Source organism: Narcine bancroftii, chromosome 10 (genome assembly GCF_036971445.1).
Source record: "Narcine bancroftii isolate sNarBan1 chromosome 10, sNarBan1.hap1, whole genome shotgun sequence".
Taxonomy (NCBI): Eukaryota; Metazoa; Chordata; class Chondrichthyes; order Torpediniformes; family Narcinidae; genus Narcine; species Narcine bancroftii.
The window spans coordinates 64,731,053-64,747,639 of NC_091478.1; the positions used below are offsets into that span (position 1 = coordinate 64,731,053).

Below are 16,587 nucleotides of genomic sequence, written 5' to 3' on the forward strand. Positions count from 1 at the left end.
AGATCCTGGTCCACTGCATCCATTAACATCTGGAAAGTTTAAGCTGCATTTTTTAATCAGAAAGGCATCCGGAGGAACTCAAAATGTCCAAAGGGGGTGACAATGACAGTCTTGGGGATATCATCTAGATGGACCGGGATTTGATGATAGCACCAGATTGTCAACTTTTGAGAATATACGGGCCTCCTGAAGGTTAGCAGTGAAGTCTTGTATGTGGGCGAATGAATACCTGTCGGGCATGGTGGCATCGTTGAGGCATCGGTATCTCCACATAACCTCCACCCTCCTGAAGATTTGGGCACCATGTGGAGTGGAAAGGTCCACGGACTCTCAGACCGTTGTACAATGTCAAGCTCCTCCATTTTATGGAATTCCTCCTTTGCCAGGTTGCGTTTCTCAAGTGGCATGGAGGGGAGGTCCCTTAGTGAGGATCTGGTGCTGCAACCCATGTTTGGGTGTTGTAGAGGTGAAATGCGGCGTCGTAATGGAAGGAAACTCAGCAACACAGAATGTAGGTGCGGGGCCTTGAGCTTAGTGCCACTGAGTGAAAGAGACTGGAAAGTTTTTGAGTGTACCGGCCTCTGTCCCTTAATGTCCACCATTAGAAAGTTGGCTCAGAGGAAGTTGGCCCCCAAGAGTGGCTGTCGAACGGTTGCCAAAGTGAACCTCCAGGGAGAATGGCAGTTGCTGAAACAAAGGGGAATTGTGCAAGTGCTGAAGGTGGGTATGTTTGAGTTATTGGCAGCCTTTAATTCTCAGCCCATTTTTTGGTTGCAGGCATCAGAGGCAGAGGGGGGAAGGAACTGACCTCAGCCCCAGTGCCGACCAGGAGCTAGTGGGCCGATAAGGAGTCTTGTACATGAAGCAGGCTTTGACGTATGCCAGCCATGGCAGCCATCAATGACAGTTGGCTCTGGTGTTTCCCGGGAACGCGCAGGGGGAGTGGCATCGATGGGCCTTTGAATCCCAATGTTGGTGATTAAAAACAATATGGCTAACCAGTGGGGTCTGTCACTCGAATGGTCAGTCGGCAGGCTTCCTGGCTGGTTGCTGTGGTTGAGGTGTTGTCATCTGTTCCAGCATAGCACAGGCATCTCTCTTCGCCATCCACAGCACGTCCATTCAGGCACCTACCTTTCTGGGGTTGTCAAAATCTTCTATGATGAACAGCTGGATGTCTTCAGACAGTCGCTCCAGAAAGATCTGCTGAAACAATGGGAAAGAGGTGTGACCATCACTGAGAGTGAGCATGTCGCTCATGAGGGCAGAAGGGGCCCTATCCCCCAAACTGTCCATATGCAACACTCAGGCCATACGCTCATGCTTCGAGAGCCCAAAAGGGTGGATAAGTATCTCCCTGATGGCCACGTACTTCCCTTGCTCTGGGGACTGTTGAAGAAAGTCGGTGATCCAGGCCGCACTGTCCTGGTTGAGGGTACTTACTACATGGTAGTAGCGTGTGTCATTGGCGGAGATACGGCGAACTGTACCTCGGCTTGCTGGAACCACATCCGTGACTGCAACGTCCAGAAGCTTGGCAGCCTGAAGGAGACCACATTGATTGAAGGTTGGTCTTCCATTTCGATATTCAGTGATGGGACCAAAAACACCGTTTGGACCATTCAGGGTTACCACTGTGGCACGTCTTGATGTTAGCTCGGAAAAAACACACACAACAAGGAGTACAGTTGACACTGATTTAATGAACTGGCTGTTCTCTTGTGTATGGTCAGCAGTCCCTGGCTGCCATGTGACCGGTAGGCGTAACCTGCGTCCATTCCGGCTCTAATTGGTGTCTTTATGACCCGCTTTAAGCGATTGGTTGCATCGGCCCATTTTGCTGCAGCGTCATCAACTATTGTGGTTTGTGCCACCTAAGGGAACAGGCCGCTGACGCTTCGTGCAGCCTGATCGATTGCTGTGTTCAAACGGCATCTTCTGTGTTGGCCTGCGGTGACGGCTGCGGGCCAGTACAGTCTATTCTAATATGTTGCTAATTTAGGTACAAGTGCAAATTTTGCAGTATCTGCCAACAGTGTTTCAAATTTATCTAAACTTTGGTCTATGGACAACACCCAGAGAGTGTTTAATGGACAGTATTAAAAAGAACAGTTCTCCTGTCAGAAAGAAAATGATAGGTGCAATCTCTGTGTTCTGGCATCAGTCAGGTCCCAAGTGTACTAGATTCATAACAAGAATTGTCCCATTCATAGGGGTAATAGAATCCCTAATTTTATTATACATTAATTCAAGACATTATCTACCAGCAGGATACCTGATGTTGCCTGGGAAATAAAACATACCTCTGACATGGAGCCAATTGCAGCTGCATTAAATGAAGAATACTCAATGTTAACTGGGTAACTGAATGCAACATTTAGCAACTTGGCTATAGTAAATGGTGCTGCCCTTCATTTGGTGGCTTTTGTTTGCATTGCTTGAAATCTTTCTTGTTCTTCCTCAGCAGACTTGTTGTCTGCTCATGAAATGCCTGGTGGCATCAGCACTGAGATGGGCTTGCTGTTGCTCCTCAGTTTTCCGCTGACTGCCCCTTGTCTGTCTAAAGGCCTGAGCACTGAGACAGATATATTGCTGCTGTTCTGTTTGCTCTTGCATGTCAGGAAGCATCAACAGTGAGATGAGATTGATGTTCCTCTGCTGTCTCTTGTATTCTTCTTTGACTGACTTTACGATCTTGTGAAGAGCATCTGCCAATATTGTTTTGCTTTTTTGGGCCCATATTGAACTGGGTTTGGCTACTTGTTTTTATTTTGAATGTACATTGATACACAGCACTATAACTAATTGAGGTGTCCCTGGTGCAAGTTCAATTTTCTTTTGAACTTTATACGACCTTAAAGGTTAAATTCAATGTGGTCATGATGTTCAGCATCAAATGTTACCATAATTATAGTAAACAGTAATACAAGTCAGTGGTAGTAAATACTTGTGTAATAAACAGTGATGCAAGCCAAAAAACTCTTTTGAACTTCATGACCTTAAAAGTTAAATTCAATGTGGTCATGACATTCAGCATCAAATGTTACCCCTACTGAACCTCTTTGGACATTTCTAGAGTGCTCCATGTCGATTTGCATGGAGAACAAACAAACGAACAGACATGCATGAACAAATATATTATTAGATGAGTTTTCATAGTTTATAATCCAATTTGTTTTATGAATGATCTGAATGTGAATAAAAACAGAAAAAATCTGATCATTTCACAATCTTTAAAAAGTGGTCAGATGTAAGCTATTAAAGAATAGAAGTAACATACATAAAACAATATATGCAATGATCAAAAATATACTAGATGCTTTTTTTCCCCCTCTTTCTAGGTAGCTGAATCCCAATGAAACTTCATTCTTCAATATGGATAAGGAACATGTCAGTTTTAAGACCATTTCATCCAACGATTTTATCCCAGTTCCTGATTCTGTTGACGTTCCCAGGCCTAGAGAACATTATGGTGCCAATGGTGTATTAGTTAAACTAAAAAGAGAGATTTCTTTAAGAAATGGGGTGACTCTTATAATTGGGGGTGTAATTGGATCTGGGATTTTTGTTTCTCCAGGTGTGGTCCTAGAGCAAAATGGCTCGTATGGCCTATCCCTGATTTCTTGGGCTCTTGGGGGTGTGTTTTCAATGCTTGGAGGCATCTGCTATGCTGAACTGGGTACAACCATTACCAAATCTAGTTCAAACTATGCATACATTTTGGAAGCATTTGGAGGTTTTGTTGCTTTTCTTAAACTCTGGGTGTCAATGCTTATTATTCAGCCTACTGGACAAGCTGTTCTTGCCATCACTTTTGGCAATTACCTGGTGCAGCCTATCTTTGTAAACTGTGGAACACCATATATAGCAGAACGACTAATCGCAGCAACTTGCATTGGTAAGTGCTGTGATATCATTTATTGACAGTAAAGTATATTTTTATTGGCAACTTAACCTATAATAAGCACCAAGAATGTAATTTGTTATGTACAGTAAAACCTCTGTTGTCCAGAATTTAAGCAATCTGCAAAAGAAATCACAGAAAATAAATAGGTAAAAAATACAAAAGTTTAAAATTAACGTTCCCTAGCAGTTAGTGTGCCAATCACGCAACACACAATCTTAAGCAATTGAAAAATTCACTTGTCCAGAATCTACCAATCTCCATAGGTGCTGGATACCAGAAGTTTTACTGTATAATATACTGAAATTATAATTTGCTACTTTTGAAGTTTTAGATTGAACAATAAAGAGATGTAGAATAATTGGATTTAATTTTTAAAAAGACAGTACTTAAAATTATTCAAAATATTATTTGTATTCTGTAGCGATGTCACCATTTCAGGTGTGATGGATCCTACATTCTTGAGGAAAGCAAGTTTGAAATTAGCTAATGTTTTAGTCCAATCTTCCAAACTTCTATATTTGAGAGTGATACCATAAGACTAGAGGACAGCATATTTTCATCTCTGATCATTAAAAAAGGTAGAAATAAATAAATGATTATCGTTCTGCCATAAAACGTCTGGATAGTGTAATCTGAAAAAAACTCACACACACTTTTTAAAAGATGATCTTGAATATGTTATTTCATGGAATGAAGAATTAAGTTGAAGACTGAAAAGCTATTTGACTATATATGGCATGATGGATTTTCTATTATGAATAGTCAAAAATAGAAAATAGAAAATAATGGTTTTATTGCCATATACATTGTTCAATGTACATATGCACTGAAATTCTTATGCTGCAGCCAAACAGGTACTTTATTAAAAAAAAACTGAAATAGTATACATAACATTTTAAAGAAATAATAAATACAAAATTAATAATAAATACAAAAGATAGATAGATATTCATAATGCAAGAATAGTGTAGGCAGGCCTTTCTGTGACGTTGGAGTAGTTTATAATTACTGTCGAAGGGAAGATTTAAGAGCCTGATAACTGGTAGAAAGAAACTGCTTGAGCCGCTGGTTTTTGGTCTTCTGTACTTTCTTCTCAAAGTTATGGTCAGGGTAATGGGGTCATTTATGATGTTGGCTACCTATTTTGAGGCAGTAGATAAGAGGTCGGAGCCTGTGATGGACTTGGCTATCTTTGCTACCTTTTGTAGCATTTTTCTTTCTTGGGTCCTCGAATTACCAAACCAGGCTGCAATGTAACCAGTCAGTATACTTCCCACAGTGCACTAGTAGAAGTTTTAAGGAGTATATGAAGATATGCCAAATCTCCTCAGTCTTCTTAAAAAGTAGAGGTATTGGTATGCCTCCACAGTTGCCTTGGTGTTCTAGGAGAGGCCTTCTGATATATGACTCACAGGATCTTGAAGGTACTGACTCTCTCCATTTCTGTCCCATCAATATGTATAGATGCTGGGTCTCTTGGGCTTCCCTTACTAAAATCAACAATGTTATTTGGTCTTGGAGACATTGAGAGCAAGGTTGTCCTTGCACCACCCAACCAGATTTTCAATCTCCATCCTGTGTCCTAATTCAGCATTTTCAGTTATTCAGCCAACAACAGCAATATCGTCAGCAAATTTGTATATTGTGTTAAAGCTAAACTTGGGTACACAGTTGTGAGTGAACAGGGACTGGAGCAAAGAACTAAGCATGCAGACTTGGGTTACTCCTGTGTTGATGGTCAATGAAGAGGAGGTGATGATGCTGATTAACACAGATTGGGGTCTGCTGATAAGGAACTCAAAAATCCAGATGCAGAGGGATAAAAAATGTCCCAGATCACTTGGTTTGGTTGTAGGTTTTTTTGGGATGATGAAATAGTGATGAATAATTGTTTTTCTGATCCAAGAGAAAGTTTTTTTCAAAGTTCAGCATTTAGATCAGTGGTCTTCATAAAAACTTTACATATCTGGGTATGACCTGGGTTTGAGTATCAAGGGCATAATTCAAAGTTTACCAATAATGCATATCTTTTAAAATTTAATAAACTGTATGAGGAAAATAGCAGAATTCAGAAGAATGTGCTAGGTCTTGCATAGGACTGAAGAAATAAGCATACAACAGATTATATTTAACATAGAGAAATGCAACATTTTAGTAGGAAGAAGGAAAAGTGATATAACCTACAATTTTTAAATGGGATATAACAATAAGGTGGTGTGCATACATACATTTTTGCAGATGATAGGACATGATCTTTCGCTGTTCCTGATTATATAAATAGACATTGAATCAGATCAGATCACAGTGAGATTCTTGGGATTTAATATTGGAATTCTGAATGCAACATTTCAGGAAGAAATTCAAAAGTTTGTGGCTCAGAATAAATGAACTCAGAATGGAACCTGAGATATTGGATTTCATTTATGCAAAAGATTGTCCAGGAGCTGAGGGCCTGCTCCTTTCATGTAACTTGGGGCATGGAAGACAGAAGTGTTCAAAACTATGAAGGATTTTGATAGAGATTGGAAAAATATGAAATTGTTTCCATTATTAATGTTTGGTAACCAAATTTAAAACAAATTTAAGAAATTAACAACATTTAAGAAAAGGTTGGAAAAAAAATGATTGGAATTGAATAACTTGTTCAAAGTTAACATGTATGAATACAGGTTTCCCCTGTTTTAATAGCATGCAGTGATTTCAACTAATACAATAAATGGCTCATTATTCTATTATGAAGAAATAATAATTGTACAATCTAAAACTAATATAAATAACCATATCTGATCCATTGAGAAAGATGCAATTCATGTAAGAAGATAAATATGTGTTTAAAAACCCACTGTTGATCAAGTGTTACCTGTTTGTACTTCTTCATATCCAGGCATTATTACTTTTGTGAACTGTGCCAGTGTAAAATGGGGAACCAAAGTCCAGGATGTGTTAACAGTTGCCAAAACTATCGGCCTTATCATCATTATTATTGCAGGGTTGGTTAAACTGGGCCAAGGTAAGAGAATTGTGTAGATTATAATGCAGTTATACAAGCCATTTGTCTCCATGTCTTCCAATGCCAATATTCTATAATCTCTTTCTATCCTCTTTCTCTGACCTTATTGGTATATTATTATGTTCCTTTAGTTTTCATATATTTAGGTAAATTTAACTTAAATATTGGAATGTATTGCACAGTTAGTTCATTTTTGGAGGAACATTTCAGACACATACACATTAAGTGAAATCAACATACAAATCTACGATACATGCACACAATAAAACAAAGCAGTAACTTGTAATTTCAATGAAGATCCATATATCTTGGGGCAGTAGGCCTTCGAGCCAGCACTGCCATTCACTGTGATCATGGCTGATCATCCACAATCAGTACCCCATTCCTGCCTTCTCCCCATATTCCTAAATTCTGCTTTCTTTAAGAGCTCTATCCAGCTCTTTCTTGAAAGCATCCAGAGAATTGGCCTCCACTGGTTTCTGAGGCAGAGCATTCAATAGATCCACAACTCTCTGGGTGAAAAAGTTTTTCCTCAATTCTGTTCTTAAACTGTGGCCTCTGGTTCTGGACTCCCCCAACATCGGGAACATGCTTCCTCCTCTAGAGTGTCCAATCCCTTAATAATCTTGTATATTTCAATCAGATCTCCTCTCATCCTAAATTCCAGTGTATATAAGCCAAGTTTCTCCAATCTTTCAACATATGACAGTCTTACCATCCCAGGAATTAACCTCGTGAACTGCACTCCCTCAGTGGTAAGAATGCCTTCCTTAAACTTGGGAAACCAAACCTATACATAATACTCCAGGTGTGTTCTCACCATGTCCCTGTACAACTGCAGAAGGACTCTTTGTTCCTATATTCAACTCCCCTTGTTATGAAGGCCAAAATTCCATTAGCTTTCTTCACTGCCTGTTGTACCTGCATGCTTACTTTCAGTGACTGATGAACAAGGACACCTAGATCTCTTTCTACTTCCCCTTTTCCTAACTTGATGCCATTCAGATAGTAATCTGATTTCCTGTTCTTGCCCTCAAAGTGGATAACCTCACATTTATCCACATTAAACTGAATCTCACTCAACCAACCTGTCCTTTGTGTCTTCAGCTAATTTGCTAATGTTACTTTTAATCCCTTCATCTAAATCATTAATGTATATTGTAAATAGCTGCGGTCCCAGCACTGAGCCTTGTGGTACCCAACTAGTCACTGTCTGCCAACCAGTTTTATATCTATGTCAGTACCCTACCCCCAATGCCATGTGCTCTAATTTTGCCCACTAATCTCCCATGTGGGACCTTATCAAAGGCTTAAAGAAACTCCAGGTACACTAGATCCATTGGCACTCTCTTGTCCATTTTTATAATTACATCCTCAAAAAATTCCAGAAGATTAGTCAAGCATGATTTCCCCTTTGTAAATTCATGCTGACTCAGACCGATCCTGTTACTGCTATTCAAATGTGCTGCTATTTCATCTTTCATAATTGACTCTAGCATCTTCCCCACCACTGATGTCAGGCTAACTGGTCTATAAAACCTTGTTTCTCTCTCCCTCCCTTCCTTAAAAATTGGAATAACATTAGCTACCCTCCAATCCGCAGGAACTGATCCTAAATCTATAGAACATTGAAAAATTATTACCAATGCATCCACAATTTCTAGAACCACCTTCTTAAGTACCCTGGGATACAGACCATCAGGCCTGGGGTATTTATCAGCCTTCAGTCCCATCAGTCTACCCAACACCATTTTCTGCCTAATGTGAATTTCCTTCTGTTCCTCCATTACCCAAGGTCCTCTGTCAACTATTACATCTGGGAGATTGTTTGTGTCTTTCCTAGTGAAGACAAATCCAAAGTATCTGTTCAAATCGCCTGCCATTTCCTTGTTCCCCATAATAAATTTGCCCATTTCTGTCTTTAAGGTCCCAACTTTGATCTTAACTAATTTTTTCTTCTTCACATACCTAAAGAAGCTTTTACTATCCTCCTTTATATTCTTGGGTAGCTTACCTTCGTACCTCATCTTTTCTCCCCATATTGCCTTTTTAGTTAGGGTCCTTCTGAGTTAATGTCTGTGCTGCTTGTTGATTAAGTTATTCCTTACTGGAAGCACACTTCCAACAGGTTGTTGCCATATCTTGTGTGTCCAGTTTACTAAACTCCATTATGAAGTCTCTTTAAGGCATACCATCCTCTCTAATGGGAGTTCTGTGAGTCCTTTTCTCACTGCTACTTCTCTGTGGTTTCTTGCTCTTCGACTACATTTTGTCCAAGACTCATTACTAGAGCTGCATACCTTCCTCAGTCCTTGTCTGCACCTCCATCTTGTCCCACATAGTTTCCAATTCCATTTTCAAACTTCCCAGTTCGGCCCCAGCTAGGATCTCTGCAAAGTAAATTCAATTTGCCTCCCAACAATTCTCTCACCATATTATATCATGCATCAATACCTTATGGCTCTTTCTCTTTCCCTTCCATAGCTCAGGATTCACTTTGCCAAATATGGTAAGAACTACAATTCTAAGTCATCCTTGACTGAATCTGCTCTTTCAAGCAGCATTTCTTCATCTTCCTGACATCCATGAAGGATTGAAAACTTGACAACTCCAGTCTCCTGATGCTTGATGGCAGTCTTCCCTCTCTTCTGTTCTCCGCAAACACTCTCATCAGCCTGGCAGAACTTGTTCTCATCTTAAATAACTTCTCTTTTGATTCCGCTCATTTTCTTATAATCAAAGGTGTAGTCATGGGCACTGGCATGAGTCTCAGCTATATATGCCTTTTGTTGGCTAGGCGAAACATTTGTTGTACCAAATTTACCCTGGCGCCACCCACAACCCATTCCTCCTTTACATTGGTGACTTCATTGGGGCTATTTCCTGCACCTATACAGGATATGTTATTTTATAAACTTTGCCACTAATCTCCAACCTGTTCAAGTTCATTTGGACAACTTCAGACATTTCTCTCTCAATTCTAGATCTCTGTCTCCATCTTACTACAAACCCACTGAATTCCACAACTGTCTAGACCACATCACTTGCACCCTGGTCTCCTGTAAGGATCCTATCCCTTTTGTTCCAGTTTCTCTGCCTCTACTGCATCTCAAGATGAGGCCTTCCATTCCAGTACATCTGAAATGCCTTCCTTTTTCAGAGAACATGGCTTCTCCTCTTATATTTGCTCCCCCCCCTCCCATCAATCAGAATTGGAATAGGGTACAAACACACAGAATGCTGGAGGAATGTGGGCAACATCCATGAAAGGCAATAGATGGTCTGTGGTTAGGGCCACAACCGTTCATCAGGAAATACTGTACATGAAATGAGCAGACACTCGAATAACAGAGTGGAAGGGAAGGAGTGCATGTTGGCAAGGGATAGATAAACACTAGTAGGAGGGTGATGAAATGCAGAAAAAAAGGTAAGAAGCTAAGAGTAAGGCAGAGAGCTAAGGAAGGTACACTCGAAAGGAGGAAAGCAGGGAAGGGTATGGGGAATTGGAGAAGAAAGATTTGGGTAAAAGGTAGAGAGGGCAAGAAAGGGGAAAAAAGAAGGAATGAGGCCACTGAGGAAAGTGGAAAGCAATGAGGGTTGGGGTTGAGAAAATAAGGGAAAAGTTTCCAGAAGTTAGAGAAGTTGAATTTGATGCCACATGATTGGAGACTACCAACATCGAGAATCGGTGCAGTTTCTCCAATTTGTATATGATCCTCTTCTCTTTAACTCAGCGATCCAGCTAGATAGTTTTATTCCTCTCAGGGCATCAGATGTTGATGCTTCTGGCAAGACTCAAAGAGGGGATCTGTGCATTCTATCAATGAGAACTGGTGGACAAATGTCTCTGTTGTAAAAACTTTCTCCTCAGCAGATATAGAGTACCTGATGGTGAAATACTGATCCTTCTACCTGCCCAGGAAATTCATAGCTATGCTAATTACTGCAGTTTACATTCTGCCTTCGGTGAATGAAGGTGAAGCATTGAAGGAACTTTATGGTACCATCTGTAAAGCCCACCCTGAAGGTGCCATGATTGTAGTTGGCAACTTCAATAATGTCCACCTGAAAGCAGTTGTACCACAATTTCAACAGCACATCAACTTCGCCACCAGAGGTGAGAATACCTTGGATCAGGAGAACCCCAATAGCCCTGGTGTGTACAAGGTTGCCCCTTGCACCCCCATTGGATACTTGGCTCTTACATCAGTCCTGATAATGCCGGCATACAAGCTGCTGGTAAAACAAACAAAGCCAGTTCGCAGGGAGATCAGGACATAGCCGGGTTTTGAGGTGGGGGGGATGACAGCAGCACTACAAGACTGCTTTGAGACCACAGAGTGGAGCTGTTTCAGGGAGGTGGCCATTTACAATGGTCATGTAAACATAATGGAGCACATGAGTTTAGTGACTACCTACATCAGAAAATGCATTGAGGATGTCACAGATCAAATGCTTCACAACCAGGGCTAAACAGAAACCATGGTTGAATGTAGAGGCCCGGGCACTTCTCAGAGCTCGTGATGCTGTCTTCAAGGCAGGAAACAATGTGGAACTAAGATCAGCCAGGGCTCCTTTGCAATCCGGAAGGCAAAGCGAGGGTATGCATAAAAGTTTCATAAAGCCCTTTCATACAGTCAATAGCCCAAGTGTAAAGGCAAATATTTTCTGCCCTTGCATCAGGAAACTTACCTCTATGAATGTGCCCTGGCCAGCTCCAAGGCATCGACTGCAATCCTTTTTGGGAAAAGGGTCTGCGGCGGACTGGAGCACTCCTCCACCCAGCATGAATGTATTGCCACTGCAAGCGGTTGGCTAGGGGCGGGATGATGATGCCGTCAGCCCATGACCCATCTCCCCACTCCCTCCATGGCCCCTCAGGGAAGGGGTGGGCAGCTGGCAGGGGGTGGCCAGTGCCAGGCTGCTCCCGCATCTCACCAGGCCACTTTGGCTTTCAGGGCCACTTATCTGCACCAGACACTTGAAACATTCCATAATGATGGAGGTCAGTGCCACAGTGCAGTAGTCATTGGGGTCTATTATTGTCGCTCTCTTGGGTACCTGGATGATGGTGGCTGTCTTGAACCCTGCGGGAATGATGGACTGCTGTAGTGAGGTGTTGAAGATGTCTACAAAGACCTCCATTAATTGGTCTGCTCTCCCTGCAAACTGACCTAGTTTGCTTGCCATGGTCTGAACACCAGGGTTAGCAGGACAGATTTCTGATCCAAGTAATCGAGGTGCAGCTTTGTACGATCCAGCTTTGTACGATTCCTACCTCTGGTAGCGAAATTGACATGCTGTTGAAGCCATGGTAATACTGTTTTCAGATTGGCATGATTGAAGTCACCAGAAACAATAATGCCAACATCTGGGTGAGTTATCTTGGCTTCGCAAATGGCACCGTAAAGCCCCTTTATGGCTTCACCCTCATTAGCCAAAGGTGGAACCTATAGTGCGACAACCAGCATGGCCGAGAATTCCCTGGGCAGGTAGAAGGGTCTGCATTTCATCAGAAGGTACTTTATCTCTGCTGAGCAGAAGGTCCTGACAACAGAAACATTACTGCATCAGTTCTTCTTGATGTAAATGCATGGGCCCCTCATCAAGTTTTGCCAGAAGCAGTAGCATCTCTGTTTGCCCTGAAGGAGCTAAGGTCATTCAGTTGGATCACTGAATCTGAATGGAGACCTGGAGCCACATTCTATAATCACCACAACACAACAGCTTTGTGATTCTCTCTGGTTTAGATGCAGCCTCAAGTAATTCATTTTCTTCTCCAGCGATCTTACAAATATGTGTCCTTGCATTGGGGAGGCACCAGATGGAAGACTTAAATGTTATAAATATATGAAGTGGTTTTTCCATATTTCTTTCCTGGTCTTTTTAAAAAAAAGTGTATTAAAAAAATCCTCCCATGATCATTCCTTTTTCCTTTCAGGTAAAACTGATTTCAGTTCCATGTTTAGTGGCTCGGTGTGGGATGCTGATAGGATGATCTTAGCATTCTATTTTGTACTCTTCTCCTACAGTGGCTGGGATACACTTAACTATGTAACAGAGGAAGTTAATAATGCTGAAAGGTAGGATCTCACACACCATGACCATATTTGTATATGGACCTGCACTAATATGCATATTGTTGAAATTATACAGAATTATTATATCAATGTTAAATTCTCTGCAATGGTTTTATAACAAAAAAAATTTGTGGGGATTTTTGGATATCAACTTGTAGGATTGTGTACCCATGTAAGTGTTGTTTTCTGTTTTGGGAACATTTCATTTTTTAATTTAATCTTCTGTTTTAATTGTCCTATTCTCATGCAGATGCTTAATCATTAAAAAGTAAACATTCATCATAATTCTTAGCTCTATTCACCAGTCATGGGCATATTTGATAAAAATTTTGTAATGATAAGCTACCAACACGGTTGTCATTGTATATGTATAAAATATAAACTATAATACCATTCCTACAAATCTGATAGTCTTGTTAAAACTCTGCAAAGACTATCTTTTTGAATTCTCCAGAGTTTCAACTGCAACATGGACTCCTTTTGTTCAAAAGTAAATCATAATTAATGTTCCTCACCTAATGCTTTCTGCTTGATCCAGGCTGGTACGCTCCCACAGCAACAAGTAATGATTACATTGTTAAAAATGCTCTTTTCCCTGTGCAATATTAAATTAAAACCTTTTATCTGGAGAATATTAAAGATTAGAGGACATTATTCAAGGATCAGGAAGATTCCATGAGATTTTTGTTTCCTCAAATGCATTAACAAAAGTTGGTCAAAACTGTAGGTAAACTAAAAGAGAGGATAGAACATGCTGCAAGCATTTTACTGTCTACTGCTGTTGAAGATCAGTTTTAGAAGTATTGATTACCATACACTTAGGTGCCCATAATGGAAATTATTAGAACCAAAGAACAATACAGCTCTGAAACAGGCCCTTTGGCCCTTTTAGTCTGTACTGAACTATTATTCTGCCTCGTGTTACTGACCTCCACCTGGGCCATATACTTCCAAACTCCTCCCATTCATGTATCTGTCCAAATTTTCCTCAAATGTCAAATTTGAGCCTGCATATGCCAAGTCAGTTGGCAGTTGAATCTGATCATAATTCTGATTTTTGAGCTCATTCAACGTTCCCACCACTGTGTGAAAAAGTTCCTCTTGTGGCAGCTCACCACAAGGCAGGCGAACTGGCCCCGCTTGTAAGCCACAGAGCGGGGCAGCTGGCCAAAATGGTGCCATTGGGGGTTTCCCTTCCTTCCAGCTTGGGGCTCAGAAACCTGTGCTTGGGGACCACGTGACGCCCGGATGACATCAACGCCCTCCAGCGCAGTTCTCAGCCCTATGACCCTATTTACCTGTGATGCCACTTTCAGGGAATTACATATCTGTATTCCCAGATCTCTCTATCCCACTGCATTCCTTAGTGCCCTTCCATTTACCATGTATGCGTGACATTGGTTTGTTCTTCCAAAGTTGACTCTGCGCGACCGCAGTGAAAGAACTGAGACAGCAGGCTGAGAAACTAGTTTAGCACAAATGATTTTCCTTGAAGTTTGTGTTGCAGCCTTTAAAGCTGTCCTGAGCCTGCCCCTCGCATCCTGGAACTTAGTCACACTGACGTAAGCACGTGCACATACTTCCAGTCTGCACCAGAAGAGCAGGACCCACGATACGATCTTTGCCACGGCTGTCCTGCTGACTGCACATGACAAGCGGGGCCGGTTTGCCGCTTCAATTATGTGCTATGCCACACAACCCACCCTCCCCCACCAGAACTGGTGGTGGCAGACTCACAGTGCATCATGGGTGAGATATGCTGCTTCAGTGGCCAACCTCTATGTACTGGTGGCGGGACCTTTACTGCCTCTGACAAGTCCAAGTGGGCTGGTTTGAGGTGGTCCAGTGTGAAAAGTTCCTCTCTGACTCCGATATCGAGAGTGAAAGTAGATGCATTTTTCTGGAGCACTTTGTAGGATCCCTCATAAGGACACTGGAGGGGTGGCCTGTGTCCACCCCTGTGAACAAACACATAGTTGCAGGAGTTTGAAGTCTGCAGGGTAATTGGAGGGTGGGTGACAGTGTTGCGATGACGGTGGTAGTGCAAGTGATCCCAATTTGTCTCTCAGTCTTTCTAGTACAATAGCAGTGTCAGAGACGTGGCCTGGCAATGACAGGAGGAATTGGCCCAGTACTGCAAGGGTTTTGCTGATGACTAACTCTGCTGAGGAGATTTTGAGGATGTCCTTAGGCACTGTGCATATACCCAGGAGGACCAAAGGCCTAGTTTGGTCTCTCAAACCATGCAATCAGGCATGACTTAAGGTGGTGGTGAAAACGCTCGACTAGTCTGTTGGACTGAGGGTGGTAAGCAGTAATGCAGTGTATCTGGGTGTCCAGGAGTTTGGAGAGTTCATTCCAAAGGACAGAGGTGAATTGCCCCCTCCCCCCCAGTCGGTATTATGTGCTCTGGGACTCCAAAACAAGACCCAGGTGGAGAGGAATGCTCTGCTGCAAGTGTTGGTGGTGGCATCCGGGATGGGAATGGCCACCAGCCATCGGGCTAATCTGTTCACTATCGTGACTGGCAAAGGCCCCACTATTTTGAGGTGGACATGCTGGGACCTGTGAGTCCATGCGTCAAACTGTTGGAGGTGGGGCTTGATGTGCCGCTGGACCTTCACAGTTTGGCTGGATTCAAGTCTGTGAATACAGGGTTTTGTCCATTCACTAACCTGCTTGCGCAGCCCATGCCAGATGAACTGGGAGGATTTCATCCGCACAGTCATTTGGATGGAGGGATGGGAAAGGCCATTTAGCATGTTGAAAATCGTTTGTTGCCATTGGGCACAGACGAGTGGTCAGGGTTTACCAGTCACAGAGTTAAGTCGCACCTTTGGTGTCCAGTGGGATGTCTCGGAGCTGCAGACTCATGATCACCATCTTGAAACTGTGGGGCTTGAGCCAGGTCATGGTAGCTGATGCCTTGTAACAGGGTGTGAACAGCTGGCCTGGAGAGTGCGTCAGTGACAACATTCTTTTAGCCCGAGAGGTGGCGGATTAGGTATTGAATTCAGAGACGTAAGATAAGTGCCACTGCTGGTGGGCGGACCATGGATCAGAAGATTTTGAGAATGTAAACGTTAATGGCTTGTAGTCTGTGTAGACTGTGAAAGGCCACCCCTCCAAGAAGAAGCAAAAATGGCGGATGGTGAGGTAGAGGGCTAGCAGCTCTCTGTCAAATGCACTATACTTCAGTTCTCGCAGGTGATGGCTGAAAAAGGTAAGGGGCCTCCAGGTGTTGTCCACTAACTGTTCCGGGTGGACACATCCATGCATGGACAAGCATCGTTGTGGTAGCCAGGACCCCCTTGGTTTTTTGGAAAGTGGCTTGCGCCTTGTCGTTCCACTTGAGTTGTTTCTTGAGTCTGACATTAACACGAAGAGTGGGCGCATGATGCTGGCAGCTGTAGGGATGAGCCGGTTATAGAAATTCACCATGCCCATAAATTCTTATAGACCCTTCAGAGTCGTCAGTCTGGTGAACTGTAGTATAGCCTTCACCTTATCAGGTAAAAGTATGATGCCATCTTTGGTAATTCTGTGTCCCAAGAAGTCGATTCCCTCGAGGCTGAACTGGCATTTCTCCA

The 16,587-nt window shown here is 42.3% G+C and overlaps 1 protein-coding gene across 4 annotated transcripts in view; it reads left to right on the forward strand.

Moving 5' to 3' along the window:
- LOC138744650 (Y+L amino acid transporter 2-like) overlaps nucleotides 1-16,587 on the forward strand; it is a 107,643-nt gene that overhangs the window by 7,900 nt on the left and 83,156 nt on the right. For all 4 annotated transcript variants that reach the window (XM_069901129.1, XM_069901130.1, XM_069901131.1 and 1 more), the window contains exons 2-4: nucleotides 3,342-3,898; nucleotides 6,792-6,917; nucleotides 12,859-13,000. In XM_069901129.1, the coding sequence (XP_069757230.1) occupies nucleotides 3,376-3,898; nucleotides 6,792-6,917; nucleotides 12,859-13,000 (791 nt within the window). In that variant the 5' untranslated portion in view covers nucleotides 3,342-3,375. The remainder of the gene's footprint in view (nucleotides 1-3,341; nucleotides 3,899-6,791; nucleotides 6,918-12,858; nucleotides 13,001-16,587) is intronic.